The following is a 22775-nucleotide window of genomic DNA, read 5'->3' as shown; positions in this document are numbered from 1 at the left end:
TTTGTTTTTTATAGGTTTATGATAGTTCTCAGTCTCATGAGAGCTCCTCTGACTGGCGAGGTGAACTTCTGCTTGCTCTTCAGCAGGTTTTCTTAAAGGAGCATGGTGTTTTACTAGCTGCATTTCAGACTGAGCTGACAGCTCTAGGTACTAGAGATGCAGTTGAATTATTAAACTGTTTGGAACAGAGAATACAAGAACAGGTATCAAAATGAAACTTTAAATACAACTTTAAAACAAAGAATGCTTTTTAATAGTAATGAGAAAATGAGCTATTGATTAGTTTTAGAGTAAGTCTGAAGGTTAAAATTTTAACAGGAACCACTAAGAATATTTAGGAGAAAAATTATTACCTTAAATGTTTTGTCTTATGTTAGAAAATAAGCAAGAGTAAAAATTAATGAGCTAATCATCCAACTTGGGAAGTTAGAAAAAGAGTAACAAAATAAGTCCAAAGAAAATAGAAGGAATAAAATACCATCAGTTCTCATTATATGCAGTAGTTAGATTCTGTAAAGCTGCTGTGAATGTTGAGCTTTTGCCACCGGGGGAAATACGGTGTGTGGGGGCGGTGGTAGGCTTCTGTGAGCCCCTGGTGATGACATTTTTGTCAGCCAGTCAATACAGAATCTTGTTTTATGTGTTTCTGTTTAAAGACACCCTATTTGCTATGTATTGTTGACTCATTAACATTGAACTCATGGCCAACAGCATTATAACTTAAACCTAAACAAAAATTTTCTAACACATGCATTTTCTCTGTAATGTATCTTTCAGCCTTCTTATGCTTAGGCATACTAGACAGTACTTCATATCTATGCTCGGGGACCATTTTAAACAGCAAAATCACCAATAAAAAGCACAAAAGTATCAAAAATACAGCACTAAATAGATGGCAAAAAGGACACTTGTTTATAGTATAAGAGATGAAAGAAGGCGGCAGAGTGTCACTTTGTTCGACTTCAGCTAGGAACATGCACATGTGGCAATCTAAATTTTTTGCTGTTGTGTGCACATGTAGGAGAGTAAACATAAGAGCACCGCAAGTATTGAATTAAGGGTTACAGATAAATTTTAATGAGTAGGCAAATTCTTAAATATGTAATCCACAAATAATGAGGCTCAACTGTAATAAAGAAAAAAGAAATTAGTGAAATGCATACACTTGTACAGTAGAGAGCATAAACACGTTGAAAGTTGATTCTTTGAAAGGTGAATAAAATAGAAACTTTTCTGGAGAATAGGTTAAGGAAAATGATAAAGCACAGTTTTTTAAAAATTAGGAATAAAAACGGGATTATAACTAAAGATATGGCTGAGATATAAAAGTAATAGAATACTATGAATAATTTTACATCAATTCAAAAACTTTGGTGAAATGGGCCGATATTTATTTATGAAAGCTCATTCAGATCCAGCATTCCACTCCTGGGTATATATCCAAAAAAAACAAAAACAAAAACACTAATTCAGAAAGATACCTGCACTCCGAAGTTCATAGCAGCATTATTTACAATTACCAAGATATGGAAGCAGCCTAAATGTCCATCAACAAATGAATAGTTAAAGAAGGTGGGTGTGTGTGTGTGTGTGGGTGTGTGTGGGTGTGTGTTTGTGTGTGTGTGTGTGTGTGTGTATGTATGTATGTATGCTCCCATTGTAAGATGATTGGAGAAACGCCCTTTCTTTTTATGAGAAGGCTAGTATAACCCTGTTACCAAAATCAGACAAAGATAATACAGGAAAGAAACTTTATGGGCCTATTTTATTCATGAACATAGATTTTATTCATAGAACATAGCAGAAATCCTAAACAAAATATTAACAAGCCAAATCCACCAATGCATATTTTTTAGAGACACAATCACCTTATACTTATCCAGGGATGCAAAGGTAGCGTACCATTAAGAAAAATTCATGTGACTGATCACTTTAACAAATTAAAGGGTAAAAAACCCCAGTGATCATCTCAAGAGATACAGTGAACAAATGAATGAATGCATTTCATATTTTAAAACACCTTAAAACAAATAACAAACTAAAAAAAAGGAATTTCATGAACTATATAAAAGGTATATCTTGCAAAAACTACAACAAGCATCATATCTGATAGTTAAATGTTAAAAACATTCCTTAACAAAGGGTTAAGTAGTTTGCTCAACCTTGTCCTAAAGTTGTAGCTAGAAAAGAAAAGCAAGAGAAATTAAGTAAGGGTAGGAATAGGGAAGACCCCTCATCCACTTACATAGAAAACCAAAGAGAATCTACACATGTAGATTTTTTAAATCGATAGGAAAGTTTGGTTATGTTGTTAGATGTAAGATCAAGATGTAAAAATCTTATTTCTCAACAACAAACAAAATGTAATTTTATTTATTTACTTACTTTTGACCGCGCCAGACGGCATATGGGATCGTAGTTCCCGGACCAGGGATCAAACCCACACCCCCTGCAATGGAAGCATGGAGTCTTAACTGTTGGACCACCAAAGAAGTCCAAAATTTAATTTTAAAAATAATTATTTACAGTGGCATTAAATGGACAAATTCCTAAAAGTATACAAACTACTAAAACTAAGTCATGAAAAAATAGAAAATCTGAATAGATGTATAACAAAGAGTTAAATTAGTAATTTTAAAACTTCTCACGAAGTAAAGTTCAGTATCAGACGACTTCACTAGTGAATCCTACCAAATGTTGAAAGAGGAATTAATACCAGTTCGTCACAAACTCTTGGAAAATAAAGAAGGAAACACTTCCCAGATCATTTTATGAGGACAATATTGCTCTGATTCTAAAGCCAGACAGAAATACCACAAGAAAATAAATCTACAGACCAAATATCTAATGAGAATAGAACAACCAGTGGAAAAATGGACAAGTGATAGATATGCGCTCATGGAAGAAATAGAGAGTATCCAATAAATATATGAAAAGATGTTCAGATAAAATGTGCTATAATTCATACTATGGAATACTATATAACATTGAAAATGAGTGTGAATTATAGCTGTATGTGTCAGGCAGGATGGTTCACCAACATGTTCGGTGAAAAAGGCAAATTAAACAAAAATGAATACAGTATGATGCCATTTATATAAAGTTTTAAAACAGAACTGTATATTTTTAGGATATGTGTGTGTATGTACAGAGTACATGAAAATAACACCAGACTTAGAATTTGCTTATTTCTTGAGCAGATGGTGCAGCGGAGGATGTATTCAGGGAGTTGTACACAGGAGACTTCAGCTGTATATGGGCTGTTTCTTAGGCTAAGTGCATGGGTGTTTATTATATTATTCATCATGTTTTATTATGTGTTTAAAGAATTTTGAAATAAATGTAGAAACTATTATCTAAAAAGTAGATCCCAATGAGCAGGAAGAGAACATTAGTAACATCTTCCCCAAATTTTAGCATGTCATTCTTCTTCAGACTTCCTGGTTGTTAATTTTATTGTCTTTACAACTTTATTGATTTTCTTTTTTTTTTTTTTTTTACAGGGTATTGAATATCGAGCAGCCATGGAATGCCTCCAGAAAGCAGATAGAAGGAGTTTGTTAGCTGAAATTCAAGCACTGCATGCTCAGATGAATGGTAAGAAAATGACTCTGAAAAGAGAACAAGAGAATGATCAACCAAGCCAAGGTATGCTATATGATAGGCTCATGTGGTGACACAAATAGGTGAAATGATTTCACTTTATTATTATTCAGTTAAAACTCATTTCTTCTTAGTCAAATTTTCTTCTCATTCTCACATCAGGAAGTTAATCTACATTAATTACTCTAGGGATTAAAGGGGTGTCCAATTTGTTTTAAGAGATACATATGTGTGTGTGTGTGTGTGTGTGTGTCTATATATATATGAATACACACACATATATATAATTTTTTAAAATTTTTTTTAGAGTTGAAAAATATCTGTTTACATTAGGGTTCTCTGACCAGGCAAAAACTCATTCTCAGCTTTGGGAATGAAATAAAAAATGCTCAGTTATGCTGTGCCGTCTAAGCTTATTGCTGCATCTTAAAAGCAACAGTTCTTGAATTTGGGAGGAGGAGGTAGTAGTGGAGGTAAGGGGGTTATTGCTCAGTCGCAAGAGAAAAAATGCTGTGTGCACCAGACAAGCTGGTAAGGACATGCTTTAAAATAGCAAAGGACTTTGCTTTTATCTCCTGTAGAGGTTGAAATTGGCTTTAGTTAGCTATGTGTGGAGAGAGAATGGTTAACTCTTACAGAATACTTTAATCCAACAGACAGCAATTTTCTGACATATAAACAGATATATTTAACTTAAAATGAATAAGCATTGCCTTGATCAGGTTGTTTTGCCTATTAAGTTCATTATCTTTCTTTGTTTTGAAGCTCTATATGAGGATAACCTAAAAGAAAAGGAAATCCTCAATGGAAGTAACGATTTCTTTTTAATACCTTTTTTGTGTGTGTGAACTGTAACATACATACAAAAAAGTGAAAAATGCAAAAATATACAGTATAAAAACTATTAAATGAATACCTGTGGAAACCTCATCCATGTCAAGTATTCCAGAATTCCCCTTCTGCTACTCTGTAGTAATATAGAACACATCTTCCTCTGTGGTACCCTAGAGGTAACCATTGTCCTGATTTTTTAACTGCCTATTTATATATTCCTAAACCACGTAAGTTTAAGGTTTTTCTTGCTCTTGAACTTTATCACTCTATATATTTGCGTCTTGTCTCTTTCACCTCTCTATAACATTCTTCGAAGTTACCACATTTATCTCTAGTTCATTCGTTTTTGTTACTGTATAGAATTCCCTTGTGTGAATATTTCACAATTTATATATCCATTCTGCGGTTGAACATTTAAGTTGTTTCTACTTTTTAGCTACTAAATTCAGTCTCTTCTACACATTGTTATGCCATGTTTCTGATGCATACATGTATGAGTCTTCTGGATACATACCCAGGAGTAGAATTGCTAGATCATAGAATACATATCATCAAATTTATTAGACAATGCCAGACTGTTTTCCAAAGTGGTCATATCAATTTGTGCACTTTCTAGCAGTACATGAAAGTTCTGTTGCTTCGCATTTTTGCCAAAAGTTGATATTGTTAGCCTTTTGTTGCCAATCTGGTGGGTATGCGGTGGATTGTTGTGGTTTTAATTTACATTTCTCTAATAACTGAATTGGCTTATTTGTGGTATTTATTGGGTAGCTGGATTTCTGCTTTTGTGGTATGCTTGTTCAAATCTTTCACTTTTCAATAGAGGAATCTTAAATTAAGCTGCAGCTGGAAATCATTAGAGATTAAAGTGAAATTTTTCATCATATCTAGTGAAGACACATACATGTCTTTGTCTTCATTTCTGTTTAATATAAAGGTAGAAAACACCTATACTTTTGCCAATTTTGAAAGTTATACCAGTCTCACATTTGTCACTGAAAAGCTGAAGAATTTAAATATCTTTAAATATTTTAGAGAAAACAGGTATAATGAGGTTACAAATTAAATATATCCCTTATATTTAGACATAGGATTAATTGCAGATTATTTTTGGAGAATTTATTAGTATTTTACTTAACTAAATAGGACCCTGTTGAAAGCTTAGTTAGTATCATAGTATCACATAGATACATATTTATAAATGTAATCCTTAGACTCTACTCTCTAAGAAATAGTTTTAAAAGCCTCAATTAACATGAATACTCTAAAGCCAATGTAATTCCTGTCTCCTGACATCGGTAATATGAATTGTAATAGGAAGTAATGAACTTTGATAAAATTTTTTAAATTAAAAATACATTTATGGTAGAATAGAGAAACAGAAGAACAGAGTAAAAATCACCCCTGGAATCACCTAAATCCTAAACTAATGACTATTAAAACCCAGGAAATATGTCTCCAGACACATTTCATTGTGCATATGTACATAAGTTTATATTTTTTATAAAAATGGATCCTGATGTATATATTTCGTTACATTTTTTTCATTTATTATCCTTAGGGATTTAAATATTTCACTTTGTTTTCATTGTGACAGACATGTAGCAAGGGTTCGGTATGTTTTTAAAGAAAAAACCGTGATCCAAATTGGCGTTTGGACTTCCCACTTTTGTTATAATGAAATTCCTAGGGACTGTCTGCGAAGGAGGGCTGAACAAAACAAGCAAGCAGTGCTAATCATTGTAGTCAGAGTTACGGGGTGACTCCTGCAAGTACTTCGGCTATCAAAAATCATTGGAATTTTTTAGTGTGAGCTATCAAAATTCTGAATGAACAAATATAAGTTCCTATTTATAGTATTATGTGAACACCTCGTTTTTTTTTTAATTTCAAGTCTTGTATCCAGTAATGAATTGTTAAGTTTTTCATCCTTATATATTTATACAAAGTTCTGAAATCTTGACAATATAGCAGTATGAGGAAAATATGCATATGCATGTATTTATGTAAATTGCTAACTTTGGGGGCTGTAATCTTTTCACATTAGCTTTATAGTAATGTCTTAAATAACAAGTCAGCTATTACCAACAAAATATTTATAAGCCAAATGCGAGTTTGCTAGATCATATTTTAAATATTAATAATTTTTCATTTAGAACTCTTGGAATACAATATGCAGCAGAAGCAGTCTCAAATGCTGGAGATGCAAGTGGAGCTCAGCAGTGTGAAAGACAGAGCAACAGAACTGCAGGAACAGCTGAGTTCTGAGAAAATGGTGGTTGCTGAACTGAAAAGTGAACTTGCACAAGCTAAACTGGAACTAGAAACAACACTCAAGGCACAGCATAAGCACCTAAAGGAATTAGAGGCATTCAGGTGTGCCAGGCTTCCTAATTATAAACCTGTGTTAGTGAACGACTTGGAGTAATTTTGTCACAGACATTGTGCAGATCTTACAAAAATGTAACATTGTATATAATATTTAAATAACATGAAACTGTTACTTATAGGAAAAACTACAGTGGAAAGGAAGCACCCAAAATTTTTCCAAATGATAAACTCATGATTAGGTATTTTGGCATATTCTCTACGTGGCTTCAGTTCTGTTTGAGACTTGTTGTTGTATAAGATACATAAATTTTTTTTTTTTTTTTTTTTTGCTGTACGCGGGCCTCTCACTGCTGTGGCCTCTCCCGTTGCGGAGCACAGGCTCCGGACACACAGGCTCCGCGGCCATGGCTCGCGGGCCCAGCCGCTCCGCGGCATGTGGGATCTTCCGGGATCGGGGCACGAACCCGTGTCCCCTGCATCGGCAGGCGGACTCTCAACCACTGCGCCACCAGGGAAGCCCTAAGATACATAAATTTGACCTTCATTTTACCACCAAGTAATTTGTAGTGATATTTATGATCTCAATGGAATTCATGGTTTAGTTAGCTAAAATACGCAAAATTTTTTGAAGATAATGCTTGTAAACAGGATAAATTTGTTGGTGTAAATACTGAGATAGTCTGCTTGTCAAGGACACATTACAAGTATAGTCATTATTTTGAACTTTTTCACACACAAACGATGGTTCTTATGTTCAGTAGAAGTTAAAGGAAATTTTTATTCATATTATTTTGTAACAATAAATTGTTTACAATGGTAAATAATAACTAATAGTTGTATTACTAGAAACAGTTAATTTGACTGAACCACAGTCAAAAAATCTTCAATCTTTACATGGTTTATATTTTCCTATTAGCAGGTTTATATTTTCCTATTAGCGAGTTTATTTTTTTATTATTATTTTTTTAAATTAATTAATTTATTTTTGGCTGCACTGGGTCTTCATTGCTGTGCACAGGCTTTCTCTAGTTGCGGCGAGCGGGGGCTACTCTTCCTTGCCGTGCGTGGGCTTCTCATTGTGGTGGCTTCTCTTGTTGTGGAGCACGGGCTCTAGGCACATGGGCTTCAGTAGTTGTGGCACGTGAGCTCAGTTGTGGCTCATGGGCTCTAGAGCGCAGGCTCAGTAGTTGTGGCGCATGGGCTTAATTGCTCCGCGGCATGTGGGATCTTCCCGGACCAGGGATCGAACCCATGTCCCCTGCATTGGCAGGCGGATTCTTAACCACTGAGCCACCAGGGAAGCCCCACCTAGTTTATAATATGCCACCACTTTTCAGTGGAAGCTGTTCTCTCTCAATAATATACTTAGTCAAAGTAGTTTTATGAAAGTTCATTTGTCTCTGTGATTTAGGTTGGAAGTTAAAGATAAAACGGATGAAGTACATTTGCTTAATGACACATTAGCAAGTGAACAGAAAAAGTCCAGAGAGCTCCAGTGGGCTTTGGAGAAAGAGAAAGCCAAGCTGGGACGCAGTGAAGAGCGGGATAAAGAAGAACTTGAGGTATTGTTATCTTTGTCTTTAAATGTCTGTGAAAAAATCCAGTGATAGAAGAGAGACGTTCCTCTTCCTAAAATGTTGACCTTAGACTCATTATTAGGTATAATAAGTCATTCACTATGTGTTGAATATTATAATGTTATCTAAAGTATTATCAGGAATTGCTAATGGTATGATCTTTTTTTGTTTTGCTGCATCCAAGGATGCATAGAGACTGTTGTGCTACAGCATGTGTTTTAGGAATTTGAATTAGTGCATATATAATTTGATAAATATGGCAATTGTGTCTTTTTAACGCAGAAGTAGTTTAGGTTCCTGTTTTCTCCTAGGGAAGGAGAGCAGCGATACTTTTCTGGCAGCAGGAGCCCTTGCTACTATATTTTAAGACGCTGGGCTCTCTCCCAGAGAGGCACACACACCCCAGCCTTGCACAGCTCACAGCTCAAAGCAGGTTGTACTGCAGGCAGTGCCACTTTAACAGTTCCCCCTGGCTCGGAGCTCTTCTTCTATCCACATAATCCTGGTACTTGCTAGCTCTGTGCTAAAAAACTGTGTAGCCAGAATCCAGATTTTCTGCCCTGTTACTTTTTTGGGTTTTTTTTTTTTTTTTTTTTTTAATATTCACCATGGATGGTAGCCTCCAGGCACAGTGAGCTTTCTACCTAGCAAGGACATGTTATTTCCTCAGGTATTGATTACTATTTTTTTAATCATTACAAATTTTTATAGGTTTTGAGTAGTTTGTCCCTAACCCTGCTCTCCTCATAAGCCCTATTATTTTTAGTTATGTAGTATGGTATTGGAAAATTCAAGGGTTTTCAGGAACTCCCATCACATTATATCAGAAATACTTTTATTTTCTTTTTTTTTTAACTTTATTTATTTTATTTTATTTTTATTTTTGGCTGCATTGGGTCTTTGTTGCTGTGCGCAGGTTTTCACTAGTTGCGGAGAGCGGGGGCTACTCTTCGTTGCAGTGCGCGGGCTTCTCATTGCAGTGGCCTCTCTTTGTTGTGGAGCACGGGCTCTAGGTGCACGGGCTCAGTAGTTGTGGCTCGCGGGCTCTAGAGCACAGGCTCAATACTTGTGGCGCATGGGCCTAGTTGCTCCACGGCATGTGGGATCTTCCGGGACCAGGGCTCAAACTCGTGTGCCCTGCATTGGCAGACGGATTCTTAACCACTGTGCTACCACAGAAGCCCAGAAATACTTTTATTTTTAAAGGTTATTAATCCTAGAAGAAATGTACTCTGCTTCATATTTCTTAACCAGATATGATTAATGTTGGGAGAGAAAGTATTTCGTACCTTAGCTCTATTTTGTTGATATTCTTTGACAAAAATCAACTGGCTGTCCAAATAATTACACTCTAACCACTGAAAATACACGTTAGTGAATTGGATAATCAGTTCTTTTACCAGATACTATCAACTTAGTATTAATAAAGGCACAATTGTATACTTAATATTATTGCAAGTATTCTCCATAGTATTAACATAAATTCTTAAATTCAACTTTCTCCTACAAGGATCTGAAATTCTCACTTGAGGGTCAGAAACAAAGGAATATTCAGCTAAATCAACTTTTGGAACAACAGAAACAACAACTAAATGAATCACAGCAGAAAATAGAATCACAAAGAGTGCTACATGATGCCCAGTTATCCGAAGAACGAGGTCGAAACTTGGAGCTTCAAGTACTTCTTGAATCTGAGAAAGTTCGAATTCGGGAAATGAGTATTACCCTGGATAGGGAGCGGGAATTACATGCACAACTACAGAGCAGTGATGATAGTGGGCAGTCTCGGCCATCCTTACCCTCTGAGGACCTCCTTAAAGAGCTTCAGAAACAGCTAGAGGAGAAACACAGTCGCATAGTTGAATTGTTAAATGAGACTGAGAAATATAAACTGGATTCTTTGCAAACAAGACAACAAATGGAAAAGGATAGGCAGGTTCACAGGAAGACACTGCAGACAGAACAAGAGGCCAACACTGAGGGACAGAAAAAAATGTATGAGCTTCAGTCCAAAGTGGAAGATCTTCAGCGCCAACTGGAAGAGAAAAGGCAACAGGTTTATAAGTTAGATCTTGAAGGAAAACGACTGCAAGGAATTATGCAGGAATTCCAAAAGCAGGAACTAGAACGAGAAGAAAAACGAGAAAGTAGAAGAATTCTGTATCAGAATCTTAATGAGGTAAATTGACATTTTGTTTTAAAATATTTTTTAAAGAATACTGTAGCCGTTTGATCATTTAATTTTGATATTGGATTAAATTATTTAAATAGCTATGTACAAATCATTTAAAAACGAAATCTATAGAAGTTTATTTGGAATAAAAACAATAACTGTGTTCCCCTAAGAAAGAATGTGATGTGCTATTTATTTTATAATGATTGCTTTTTCTTTTTCTGTCCAAAATTGCCAGCCAACCACTTGGAGTTTAACCAATGATCGAACCAGAAATTGGGTTCTTCAACAGAAAATAGGAGAGACAAAGGAATCAAGCTATCCTAAAATGATTGAAATGAATGGAGGAGGAGCTGGCTATAACCATGAATTAGAAATGATCAGACAAAAACTTCAACGTGTGGCTTCAAAACTACAGCATCTAGCCCAGAAAGCCTCCAATAGGTTAGAATTTTCTGCCTGACCTTTGGAAATGGCATTCTTAGACAAGCTGGACAGAATCTGTCCCTCACTCTTAGTTAGCCAAGGGTGGGAAATTCAAATTTTAAAGTTAATTCATGTTTACATTAGGAGGTGATATTCTTTAACGAAACTCATATACCTGAAAACAAATATCGTTAACATCCTGACTCAGGGAAAGAGAACACTTAATGTAAAGGAGAAGTAAGAGGTGAAGCAGTGTTGCCTGACCTGTAACGTTTGTGTTAGTCAACACTGCTCCTTGAGATGATATATTTTGACTTTTTGCCCTTTCTTTTTTGAAGACTACAGTTTGAAACAGCAGATGATGAAGATTTTGTTTGGGTTCAGGAAAATATTGATGGAATTGTTTTACAACTACAAAAATTAACTGGCCAGCCAGGCGAAGAGGTAAGACTTTCTAAAAACACTTTGTATAGTATCGAGAGCAAAGATTTAATGGAAATTATATGAATCATTTGAAACTGGCACTGTATTTTCTAAAGAGTTTTAATTTTATCTTTTCATTTATTTAAAATGTTAATAATGTTAATATTGATGTGCTCAATATTATAATTATTATAATTATAATTATTATATTATAATAATGTTGCCTTTCCCCAATAGAAGATAGTGAAAGTTTGAGGGGAAACAAAATTATCATTATTGAATAATTATGGTGACTTCTTATTATATTATGATAAGTTTCTTGAAAGAATAGTCTGTCTTTTACCCTCATCACTCCATGAAACCACCCTCAGGATGCTACCAGTGTGTTGACAATTGACTAATCTGGTGAATCTTTTCAGTCCCTGTTGTTCTTGGCTTCTTTGTAGTATCTGACACTTTTGACCTCTTCCATTTTAAATACCCTCTCTTTCCTTTCCTTTTGTGTTAATATTCTCTCATTTCTTTCATCAATCACCTTCATGAGTTCTTATGCTCATCCATTTTTTTCCTCTAACTGTGAAAGCTCATTCATTCCCACAGCCTGAATTCTCAGTAGACTTAATTATTGAAAAAATACTTACATTGGGCACCTACTGTGTGCCAGGTACTATACTGGGTTCTGGGGCTATAGTGAACAAATCTGATAAAAATCTCACCTTTATGGAGCTTACCTTCTTGTGGACTATGGTTCTATTCTGAAACGTTTGTCCTGTGGTCCAGGTTTATATTTTCACTTAGTTACGAGACATCTTTCCTTTGGGAAACATACCCCATAGTGACCCCTTTAGGAATCTCACAGGCACAATCCAAACTGAGCATCGTCTTCCTTTTCTTCTTCCTGTCCCAAACCCACATTTTTGGTCATGATATCACACAGTTTAGAGAGTTGAAAGTCACCCTAGACCACTTTCCTTCATTCTTACTTGCACATCCAAGCAGTCACTAAGTCCTGTGCCTTCTACCTCCTAAGTGCCTTTAGTCATTGCCTGCATTCAGGCCTTCAGCATTTCTCACCTGGACTGTTGTCAGTAACCTCCTGATGTGTCTGCCTGACATCAGGATCTTTCTTCTCTAATTTACGCTACTTTGCACAGTACTATCAAAGGAATCTTTCTCGCTCGTAAATTTTGTTTATGGCATGCTCCTAAAGCCTTTCATGGCTCTTCACTACCTACATTTAGGTCTATTATCCATAAAATGAAAGCAGCCTTTAATCTTAACAGGTGTGTTTTAGCTCCTTAAAAGCAACACACTCACGCTCAAGCCTTTGTGTCTTTACACGTGCTCTTCCTTCTGCTTAATATGCCCTTCTTTCCTGCCTAGCAGAGTCCTACTTATTATTTAAGACACAGCTCGAGCACTATTTCTTCATGAAATCTGTTGTTCTCAGTGACTTCACATTTTATATGCATTATTTGTAGAAGTTTGTGCTTATATGACCTTTTGCCATTTTGTCTTTTAGCCTACCTTAAGGTCCCCAAGTACTTCTTGTGGCTCATTAACTGAAAGACTACTAAGACAAAATACTGAGCTGACAGGACATATCAGCCAACTGACTGAAGAAAAGAATGATTTAAGAAGCATGGTTATGAAGCTGGAGGAGCAGATCAGGTGTTATCGACAGACAGGAGCTGGCAGAGATTATGTACGTCTGTTTTTATCATGGCAGCATACTAAGCATCTGATTCTTAGTAGGATCACTGGAAAATTTTATAGGAATGACAGTAATAATAATAGCTATTATTTATTTATGGGGAGCCTTCTCTGCCAGATTCTGGGTCATATATGTTCAGAATCTCTTATCCACACTCTGCCTTGCATTTCAGAAAACTGAAGTCAGTAGTCAAACCAAGATATACTTATCTCCAAAGCCAAGTACTTTGCTACCTATGGACCAATTGCAGATACATGTGAAGAAGTGTTCACATGTGCATTCTGCCTGTTCTTGTCAGTTATTTATCAGTAATTGTGTTCATAACTCAAGTGGAAAATGCCATTAAATTACATATTTCAGTCTAATAAACTATGGGAATTTATTTAAATTTTTTCCATTCAAAAACTACAAAATACTAAATTGCTAGCTCTGTTACCATCCATTATAAAGATAGGAAGGACCTGTAAGACCAACTGTGTGGTCAGATGCATGATAACACATCCACACAGCTTCTGTAGAGACCCACTTCCCTATGTACAAGCTGGGTTTTTTTCCCCACTTCTCCAGTGTACTATTTCAGGCACAGGCTCAACATTTGAACCCAGATGGTCCATTTTTAAAGTCTACAAAAAAAAACAAGCAAAAAAACAGGGAATTCCTTGGTGGTCAGTGGGTTAGGACTCTGAACTTTCACTGTCGTGGCCTGGATTCTGCCTCTAGTCAGGGAACTAACATCCTGATAACCTTTATTGCAGCGTGGCCAAAAAAAAAGTCTCTAGACTTTTTTAGTTGAAAGCTCTACTAATCCAAACATCTTCTCTGGGGCCAGGCTTTCACACGGACTTTTAGTTGTAAAGTTAATCTACTCAGCAAGGTCATAAACTTAAAAGTTAGTGGATATTCTTTAATGTCAGTTGCGATTGGCTTTGAACGTCCCTGCCTGAGGTTGGAAAGCTGAGCATTCTATAACCCTCATAGGGATACCTTTAATATGTTTAATTCAGATTCTTCTTCAGAAACTTGTTCTTTAAAATCATGTAAGTAGGCTCTGGCCTCTGCAGTCTTCTAGGTTTTCATTCAGTGGTGGCCCCAACATTGAAGCCATCATTGCTTCAGAAAAAGAAGTCTGGAACAGAGAAAAGTTGACTCTCCAAAAATCCTTGAAACGGGCAGAAGCTGAGGTATACAAACTAAAAGCTGAACTAAGAAATGAAGCTTTACTTCAAAATCTGAGCCCTGATTCTGAGCACGCCACTGTAAAGGTAGGAGACATCTTCCATCTAAATGTATACTAAAATTGGTCCTCTGCTTTTGCCTTATTTCATCTATCACTAACCTTAATTGTCAGACTACAGAATTTTAGGTGGCACTCAGGCTTTGTCTCTAGGTCTCTGTACTCAGTCTGTCATTGAATGCAGATCTCTAGCTGGTCACAAAAAAATTGTGGTGAAGCATGCCCAGGTTTGGGACCAGATTAAGTTCTATTAATGGTCACAGAGGCAGCACCTTGAGCTCATGGTCCCACTTCCCACAGTCTCATCCCTAAAAGACCAACAGAAAGTTAGCTTTTCAACTCCCAACAGAAGCTCTCTACTACTGTCAGTATTAGAGGATTATGCTCTGTAAGTGGTAAGCCCTCTGAATAGTCTCTCTAATGACTAATGATGAATATTGTAGTACAACTACCTTCATCAGTTAACATAAAATCCAAAAAAAAAAACAAGGAAAGAAAGAAAATGCTTGGAATATTTATTCCAGCTATGGAGTAAACATAAATTTATGACTCTTAAAGGGACAGAAAACATTAACATTGAAAAAGTTAAATAGATCAGTGTTGATACTAATAAAGTAGCTCTATACAATTAAAAAAACTCAGGTGAGGGCCTCCCTGGTGGCGCAAGTGGTTGAGAGTCCGCCTGCCGATGCAGGGGATACGGGTTCGTGCCCCGGTCCGGGGGGATCCCATATGCCGCGGAGCGGCTGGGCCCGTGAGCCATGGCCGCTGAGCCTGCGCGTCCGGAGCCTGCGCGTCCGGAGCCTGTGCTCCGCAACGGGGGAGGCCACAACAGTGAGAGGCCCGCATACCGCAAAAAAAAAAAAAAAAAAAAAAAAAAAAACTCAGGTGATAATGCAAAGACAAAAATTTTTGCAATGAATATGATTAATAGGAGCTAAAATCCATTCACTAAAGGTAGGCAGAAGTATAAAGGTTTAGCTTTACTTTTTACCTTTGCTGATAAAGTAGAAAACAGTGGGGCTTCCCTGGTGGCACAGTGGTTGAGAGTCCGCCTGCCGATGCAGGGGACACGGGTTCGTGCCCCGGTCCGGGAGGATCCCACATGCCGCGGAGCAGCTGGGCCCATGGGCCATGGCCGCTGAGCCTGCACATCCGGAGCCTGTGCTCCGCAACGGGAGGGGCCACAGCAGTGAGAGGCCCGCGTACCGCAAAAAAAATAAAAAATAAAAAAAAGTAGAAAACAGTGATAGGGTACCTGCCATTCTACTACTGCCACTTTTTAAAAATAAAGTCTAGGTTATCTTCCCCTAGAGAACAGTTTGAATAACTTCTTAATAATGTCTTTACATTTTTCTTTTCTTTAAACATAGAGAATTTATGGCAAATACCTGAGGGCAGAAAGTTTTCGGAAAGCTCTCATTTATCAAAAGAAATACCTGCTTCTGTTACTGGGTGGGTTCCAAGAATGTGAGGATGCCACCCTGGCTCTGCTTGCCCGAATGGGGGGACATCCGGCCTTCACAGATTTAGAGGTGATCACCAACCGTCCAAAGGGCTTCACCAGGTTTCGGTCAGCTGTCAGAGTGTCCATGGCAATTTCGAGGTAAAATACTTGAAAGAAAATGCATTTTAATAGACTTTCTAAAGAGACTAGTTATTTTCAGTTCTCTCTCTTTTCTCTGCCCGTTGTGCTCCATATTCATATAGTATAAGACACTTGCTATCACTGAAACATGCCTACTTCTCTCTAGGTTTTCATCCTTTAGTCAGGGATACTTTATGTTATACTATAGAGAGCCTATGAAAAGGGCCCTCCCAGAGGCAGGCAGCCAGTGACTCGGCTGGGACATCCAATCTGGGTTGTCTCTCTTTATTTAGTTAGTTAGTTAGTTAGTTAGTTAGTCTCTCTTTTTTTTTTAATCTGAATAAGTCCATGAACTAGTTCAGACATATAAATAAAAGAGATCATAAGACAGAAAAGTGTTTTTTGAAAAGTTACTTAGGCTGACATACATTCATTTTCTTCATTACTAAAATAACTCACTCTCACAGCCCAGCTACAGAAAGCCCTGGCCTGACTCTGCATTGGACTGTGCTGTTGCTTTTGTCAATCCTTCTCTAGTAGTTCCAAGCTAGGAACTCTGGTGCTAGCTGGTATATACCCAGACACCTAGATACCTTCTCCATGCTTCCTCTCCCTTTTACTTCTATAGGAGCCAGACAGTCTCAAAGGAAATTTTTTTTTTAAGTATTACCCAATTCCGTTGTATTCAGGTTATTTACAAGTACCTCAAAAGACCACAAAGGCAGAATAAGAGGTGTGATTTATGTTTTTGTGTGCTGGGTAGCATCTGCTGGCTTTCAGCTCCTCACTGCCCTTCTAGGCCAGCCTCCATACTGCCAACGGCTTACAGCCTGCGGATTGTGTCTCCCAGACTCCTTGCCAAATGGCGTCCTTTTTGGTTCTGTCTTTTCTTGGCAGTAGCACAAGAATTAGAAGGTTGGAGAAAGCAAAGAGCTTTCCTTCCTCATCTTTTTGTCATCTTTCATTCCCTTCATCACCTTATACAGCTTGTACAGGGTTAAGTGCTGGGAGATGCATTGATAAAGAAAAAAGACATAATCCCTGCCTAAATCCCTGAAGGCAGCTCACTTTCTAGTGGGGCATACCAGTATGCACATGACTTAGGAGACACTAAATGACAGATCACAGGAATTAGCTATTACTTTGGATTTCAAGAATTCGGGAAGGCTCCATGAAAGCCAGTTGCCATTGAAGGACTTCACTTTTTCACCCTCTTTTTCTTGACCTCTTATATGTTTATTGTATTTTGAACCTCCTAAAATTGAGCCTTGAAAATAGTTGGAATTAAGAAGTCAAACCTGGTGCTCCAGAAAGCTCTTTGGGCTAGGACGGGGCAGGCAGCAACTTGATACAGCTGGGCTGTGACACAGCCTCCCCTGTTCCTTTTGAAGCCAGCACTGTTTTTCATCCCTGATTACATGGCCTCGCTGCTTTTCCAGGTTTCCCTGCTCTCTCTTGCTGCCAATTTAAGGATCTTTCTGTGCTCTTTCCATCTCATCTGCCCTTTAGTCTCCATTCTTCCTTCTTTTCATTTCTTCTCACCCTTTCTTTGCCCATCCAATTAACCTTTTCTGCTTTTGCTCTTCATCTCTTTATGTCCCATGTACCTCTAAAGCCAGAACCTGGTACTGGCAAAAGAAGAGACCTCTGGTGCCTCATGGGAAACCCTGTTCTTCTGTTCCAGTCAATTTTGCCACAAACCAGGGGACATTTGCATAATCTTAGATTAGGCAGTCATGTGATTATATAGAAATTTGTTCTGCATTCATATTTAAACGTATGACTTGATTTTTGTTGTAAGTGTATGTTTATACTCTTTACACTATAGATGTTCTGTGAAATTTTTTCTTGGGATCTTTTTTAGAATGAAATTTTTGGTTCGACGGTGGCATCGAGTCACAGGTTCTGGTTCCATCAATATTAACAGGGATGGCTTTGGATTGAATCCAGGTGAAGTCAAAATAGAATTTTTTCTTATGTTGATGATGCTCTAAAATTACTCCATGTGTAATACCTTCCAAATAATGTGTTCTGGGACCTGTGTTGTCCAAGACAAAGCCCTTACAACTAACAAAGCTGGGGACCTTGCTGTTCTAAAGAGTAATAAGAGCTGATTTTTATGGAGCACTTAGTTCACACTAGGCCCTGCTTTTTTCCGTGTATTCTCATAATCCCATGATGTAAGTACAGTTATATTCTTTTTACTTTACAGACGAAAAACTGAGGCATGGAAAGCATTTGTCATTTGTCCCAAATTACCCAGTAGGAAGTGGTAGAGTCAGCATCGAACCCTGACAGTCTGGCTCCAGAGCCCACTCTTTTCACAACTGCATTTAAGGCTCTGGTTCAAGATAGGATTGCTGTTACTCTAGTATATGAAAGTTTTGATTTGAAATTTTCACAATTTAGCAATATTCAAACAGGTTTCTGTTTACCAGTAGGAGATATAACAGTTAAAATTCCTTCTCTCTACACTGAACCATTAGGGCTTCAACATTTCAGGCAAAAGGATGAGGTCAAAAGCTGGGGAGCACACAGAATTATAGACACACAGCATATCTGATATGTATTGGTAGTAAACCACCTTTACATATTTTACACAGAGAAAGAGGAAAATATATGTGGTACTCTAAGCAAAATGTTTTTGAAATATGCATCCTTATACTGAAACAGCTGAAATTTGTACCATAATGAATTCTGTGTTGTAAGTTAGCATATCTTGGTTTCAAGTTTCTTCCAGTAAAAGCCAGTATAATAGAGTGATAAAAGGACTTGGCTGTATTCATCTAATATTTTTTATCCGCATTGCCTTTTCTGTCAAACCACACACAGACACCCCTCACTTCACCTCTAGTTAAAACTAAGAAGCGGTCTTTAAAAAATAAAATAGTTTATTTTCTTAGAGGTGTAGTTCCAGATTATCAGAAATACTAATATCGAAAGGTAAATGAAACAAGCTGTACTATTGTTTTGTAGCAAGAATAATTGAAAGTGACTATAAATAGGAGATAGTAGTGTAGTACAGTATAGTAAGTCTTTTGAACCCTTATCCATTTTGTAGAAATTTTTCAAGGGCTTGGTATTTTTTTTCTTTACAAGGTACATTTTGGATTACTTTAGGTGCCGAAAAGACTGACCCATTTTATCATTCTTCTGGTGGGCTGGAGCTATATGGAGAACCAAGACATAGTGCGTATCGCTCAAGATCAGATCTGGACTATCCAAGGTCTCCTTTACCATTTCAAAATAGGTAAGAATTTGATGAAATCTATACTAATACTTAACAGAGAATGAAGGACAGTGTTAGGGCTTTGACTTCTTTGCATTGAAATAGCTAAATGTGTCTTTAGTTATGTATTATTTACATAGTCTAAAGCTCAGAATCAAAAACAGTTTTTGAATTTGTAACTGGTTTCCAAGGGTATAGGAAACAGAGCTGATCAAGTGTTATTTAGTATATATGCTGTGGCTAGACATTGAGAAAGGTATTAACTAAAATTGAGAGTCTGGAATTATGAAGACACCTCTAAAGTTTGCAGGACAAGATGCATTTATACATATGCAGCCTTTATTGATGGCCTCTGCAACAGGCAGTGTACTGGATGGACATTATTTTGATGACTTAGTAGCTGCTTTGAATTTATCGAAGAGTTTTTTCCTTTACACATGACTCAGACTCAGTAGTATGGGGTATATAGATTGAGCAGTGTACAAGTGGTCTACCTTTTGAGGGCAGGGTGGTGGTAGGCTGAGTTACTTGTATTGTTTCTGGATAATTGGGATTCATGTTTGTATTTTTAATCTCATAGGTACCCAGGTCCTCCAGCTGATTTAAATCCTGGTTCCTTAGCATGTTCTCAGCTTCAGAATTATGATCCTGACAGAGCCCTGACAGATTATATCACTCGGCTAGAGGCACTGCAGAGACGACTTGGAACTGTACAGTCAGGTACCCTCAGGTTAACAAAGTATTGGCAGCACCATAGTGCTTGATAGACCCAGAACGCTTTCTCTCTCTGAAATTCCTTGACCTTCCTCATTAGGATAATCAAATCTTACAGTTCAGTGCCTGAGTTACCAGGCTAGACTTTAGGAATTTAAGACAAAACATGATTTATCACCCTGGATCCCATTCTCAGTCCCCCAAAATTCCTGCTTATCTCATTGAAAAGATTGATTAGGGGAAATGCACGACGAGCACCAATGTGCAAAGTACTTTGAAGTTTACACAGTCTGCTAGAGAATTTGTTCCTAAGTAATACATCGTGAGGCATGCAAATAAAGGATAGCAAGATGAGAGGAGGACGCAAGTACTTTAAGCACTTACTGCAGCCATTATCTCTACTAGGACCTTGTACTCTTACGTATGATGCAAGGAACCCATCCCATTCAAAAGACTGTAAGAATGACGTTTTATTTTTCTCTGCTCAAAAACACACGCAGAAAAATTTCATTATTAGTAGAAGTGGATTCCCTTCCTTGTTTATTGTGAGAAAAACCTCTTTTCCCGTCTCTCTTCAGTTCACTCCTGATGCAAAGGTTTTGAATCATTTTAATTTAATGGGCTTTACATATATATATATGTATATATATGTTACTATTATTAGAGACCCTTTTCTCCTACTATTCCCACAAAATAGATAGGACTAATAACCAGTTATTTAAGTTATTAGTTTATCTCTTCATACAAAAAATCACCTAACCCAAGAAACTTGTAGTTGTAGGAAACTTTTATTATCATAGCTGGGCTTTGTTGGTTTGAGCATCTAAATTTCACAAGACCCAGATTTTGAAGACCAAAAGATATATCAAGAGGTATAGAACATTGAACCTGCAGGGCACTTTACAGAGAATCTTAACATTAATCTCACTTAGCATGCTATGGAGCCAGCCACAGTGGCTTTTAAATATATATTAAAAATCCCTTTTAAAAAATCAGTTCAGATCTGAATAAGACTTTTTTAGAGGAAAACAAAGCATTTTTTTTAAAATGATGGGTAATAATCTTCTGCCCATCATGAAATACTCTAAGTCACAATCTAATTTGAAATCATTGAACTATCCTGTTCCTGTCTTATAGGTTCAACTCAGTTTCATGCTGGCATGAGAAGATAATCCTTTGAAACATCATGAATCGAAGTGATTTTAAACAAATTCCCTTTTGTAAATCAGTGGTTCTTTTGTGCTTTTGTATTGTGGATATTCAATGGGACCAATCTGAACACAGCTTATGATTGTATACAAATCCCTTGCCAGCACATGAAAACAAACTGGAATTTGTACATATAAGCATTGTGTATGTATTCATGCACAATAATCATGAAATTACATGTATATTTGTGGAATGCTAATTTAAATGATTTAAATTATAAACCTTGTGTATTTATCAAATGGGTGAAAAGATTAAACTTTTGGCATTATATTACTGTTGAATGTGTAGCTTGAGGTGTCCTGCACTTTTCTTATAAGGCTACTGAAGTTATATGTTTCTGCCTAATATATTTGCTACTGGTGATGAAGACAGATAATATCACTTGTAGAGACTTATTTTTGTATAATGGTAGAAGTTTGGAATTTTATGGGATATTTTGTCAAGTACTGAAATAAAAATGACTTCACCATTTTAACTACACTGTATTTGAACCTTCTTCACTTTTAACAAGCCATAGTTCTTGGTGCATGTCTTAGTACGTTTGGGCTGCTATAAGAAAATACCATAGCCTGGGTGGCTTGTAACAACAATAGAAATTTATTTCTGTTCTATTGATTTCTAGTTCTGGAGGCTAGCAAGTCCAAGATGAAAGCGCCAGCAAATTTGACGTCTGGTGAGAGCCCATTTCCTGATTTTGTAGACTGCCATCTTCTCACTGTGTCCTCACGTGGCAGAGGGGCAAGGGGGCTCTCCAATGTCTCTTTTATAAGGGCACTAATCCCATTCGTGAGAGCTCTGCCGCCATGACCTAATCACCTCCCAAAGGCCCCACTTACAAATACCAACAAATTGGGGATTAGGTTTCAACGTACAAATCTGGGGAGACAGACATTCAGCCTACGGTAGTATGTATCACATTATACATCTCAAGTATGTAGCATTTAGAGATTCAGAAAGTTGTCCTAATTTTAGAATTAGCTACTGTTGGGATTTTTCTTTCCCTACACGGAGAAAGAATTTTTCCATGTGCCTTTTTTATCAACTTTAAGGCTACATATAGTGTTTTTTAGAAGCCAAATGGGTATTTTCATTATTAATCCATATTTGCCCTATTATATTTAAGGTTACTTGTATCCAAAGGTGTGTCCTCACAAAGCCATGCCCACTAAGATAATACAGAATCTTAAATTTTATTAACCACAATGCAGCAGAATTAAGCAGTATTCCTGCTGTCCAATCCAAATTCAGAGTGAGACGCTTTCACAGAGATAATATAGATCTCAATGTTATTTTTTAGAGTCCTCCTGATAACATGGCCATCACTAAAATAGCAAGAAGAGTAGTATTTGATACTTATTTCCAGAGGATTTTATCTTACCATTAGATATTCTATGATTTACACCAACACAAACAGGCAATCTACACTCTTGGAAATTTCAAATTGCCTAAATTTTACATATTAGCAGCTGGGTTCCAATAAGGAGTTCTAGAAGTTACAAATGTATTCTAAAACAGTTAGTTGAAGAGGGGAGGTTGTGGGTAAAACCTTTTTTAGCTAAACATAGCTTTCCATTCAAGGCAATTCTACTCCTAAGAGAGAATGAAGAAAAGAGCAGATAAACAAGTGCTCTGATCAATCTTATTTCATTCCCACATCATTTGACCATCACCATCCTTATGACATTAGGCCTCTGCAGTCAAACTTGTTAATGCTTCTCAA

The 22775-nt window shown here is 36.9% G+C and overlaps 1 protein-coding gene across 7 annotated transcripts in view; it reads left to right on the top strand.

Annotated features, from left to right (window-relative positions):
• Positions 1-21518, top strand: part of AKAP9 (A-kinase anchoring protein 9) — a 150828-nt gene extending 129310 nt beyond the window's left edge. For 4 of the 7 annotated variants that reach the window (XM_060108824.1, XM_060108825.1, XM_060108820.1 and 1 more), the window contains 14 exons: positions 15-203; positions 3504-3648; positions 6594-6813; positions 8180-8330; positions 9856-10524; positions 10757-10962; positions 11283-11388; positions 12890-13072; positions 14143-14343; positions 15689-15921; positions 17768-17853; positions 19003-19153; positions 19713-19852; positions 20984-21518. In XM_060108824.1, coding sequence (XP_059964807.1) covers positions 15-203; positions 3504-3648; positions 6594-6813; positions 8180-8330; positions 9856-10524; positions 10757-10962; positions 11283-11388; positions 12890-13072; positions 14143-14343; positions 15689-15921; positions 17768-17853; positions 19003-19153; positions 19713-19852; positions 20984-21018 — 2715 coding nt within the window. In that variant the 3' untranslated portion in view covers positions 21019-21518. Of the gene's footprint in view, positions 1-14; positions 204-3503; positions 3649-6593; positions 6814-8179; positions 8331-9855; positions 10525-10756; positions 10963-11282; positions 11389-12889; positions 13073-14142; positions 14344-15688; positions 15922-17767; positions 17854-19002; positions 19154-19712; positions 19897-20983 lie in introns of those variants that run through there. The other 3 variants (XM_060108823.1, XM_060108822.1, XM_060108821.1) reach the window with 3 other exon arrangements.
• Positions 21519-22775: the final 1257 nt, after the last annotated feature.

The sequence above is a fragment of the Mesoplodon densirostris genome, chromosome 9, assembly GCF_025265405.1.
Source record: "Mesoplodon densirostris isolate mMesDen1 chromosome 9, mMesDen1 primary haplotype, whole genome shotgun sequence".
Lineage (NCBI taxonomy): Eukaryota > Metazoa > Chordata > Mammalia > Artiodactyla > Ziphiidae > Mesoplodon > Mesoplodon densirostris.
This window is presented reverse-complemented; position numbering and strand designations above follow the sequence as displayed.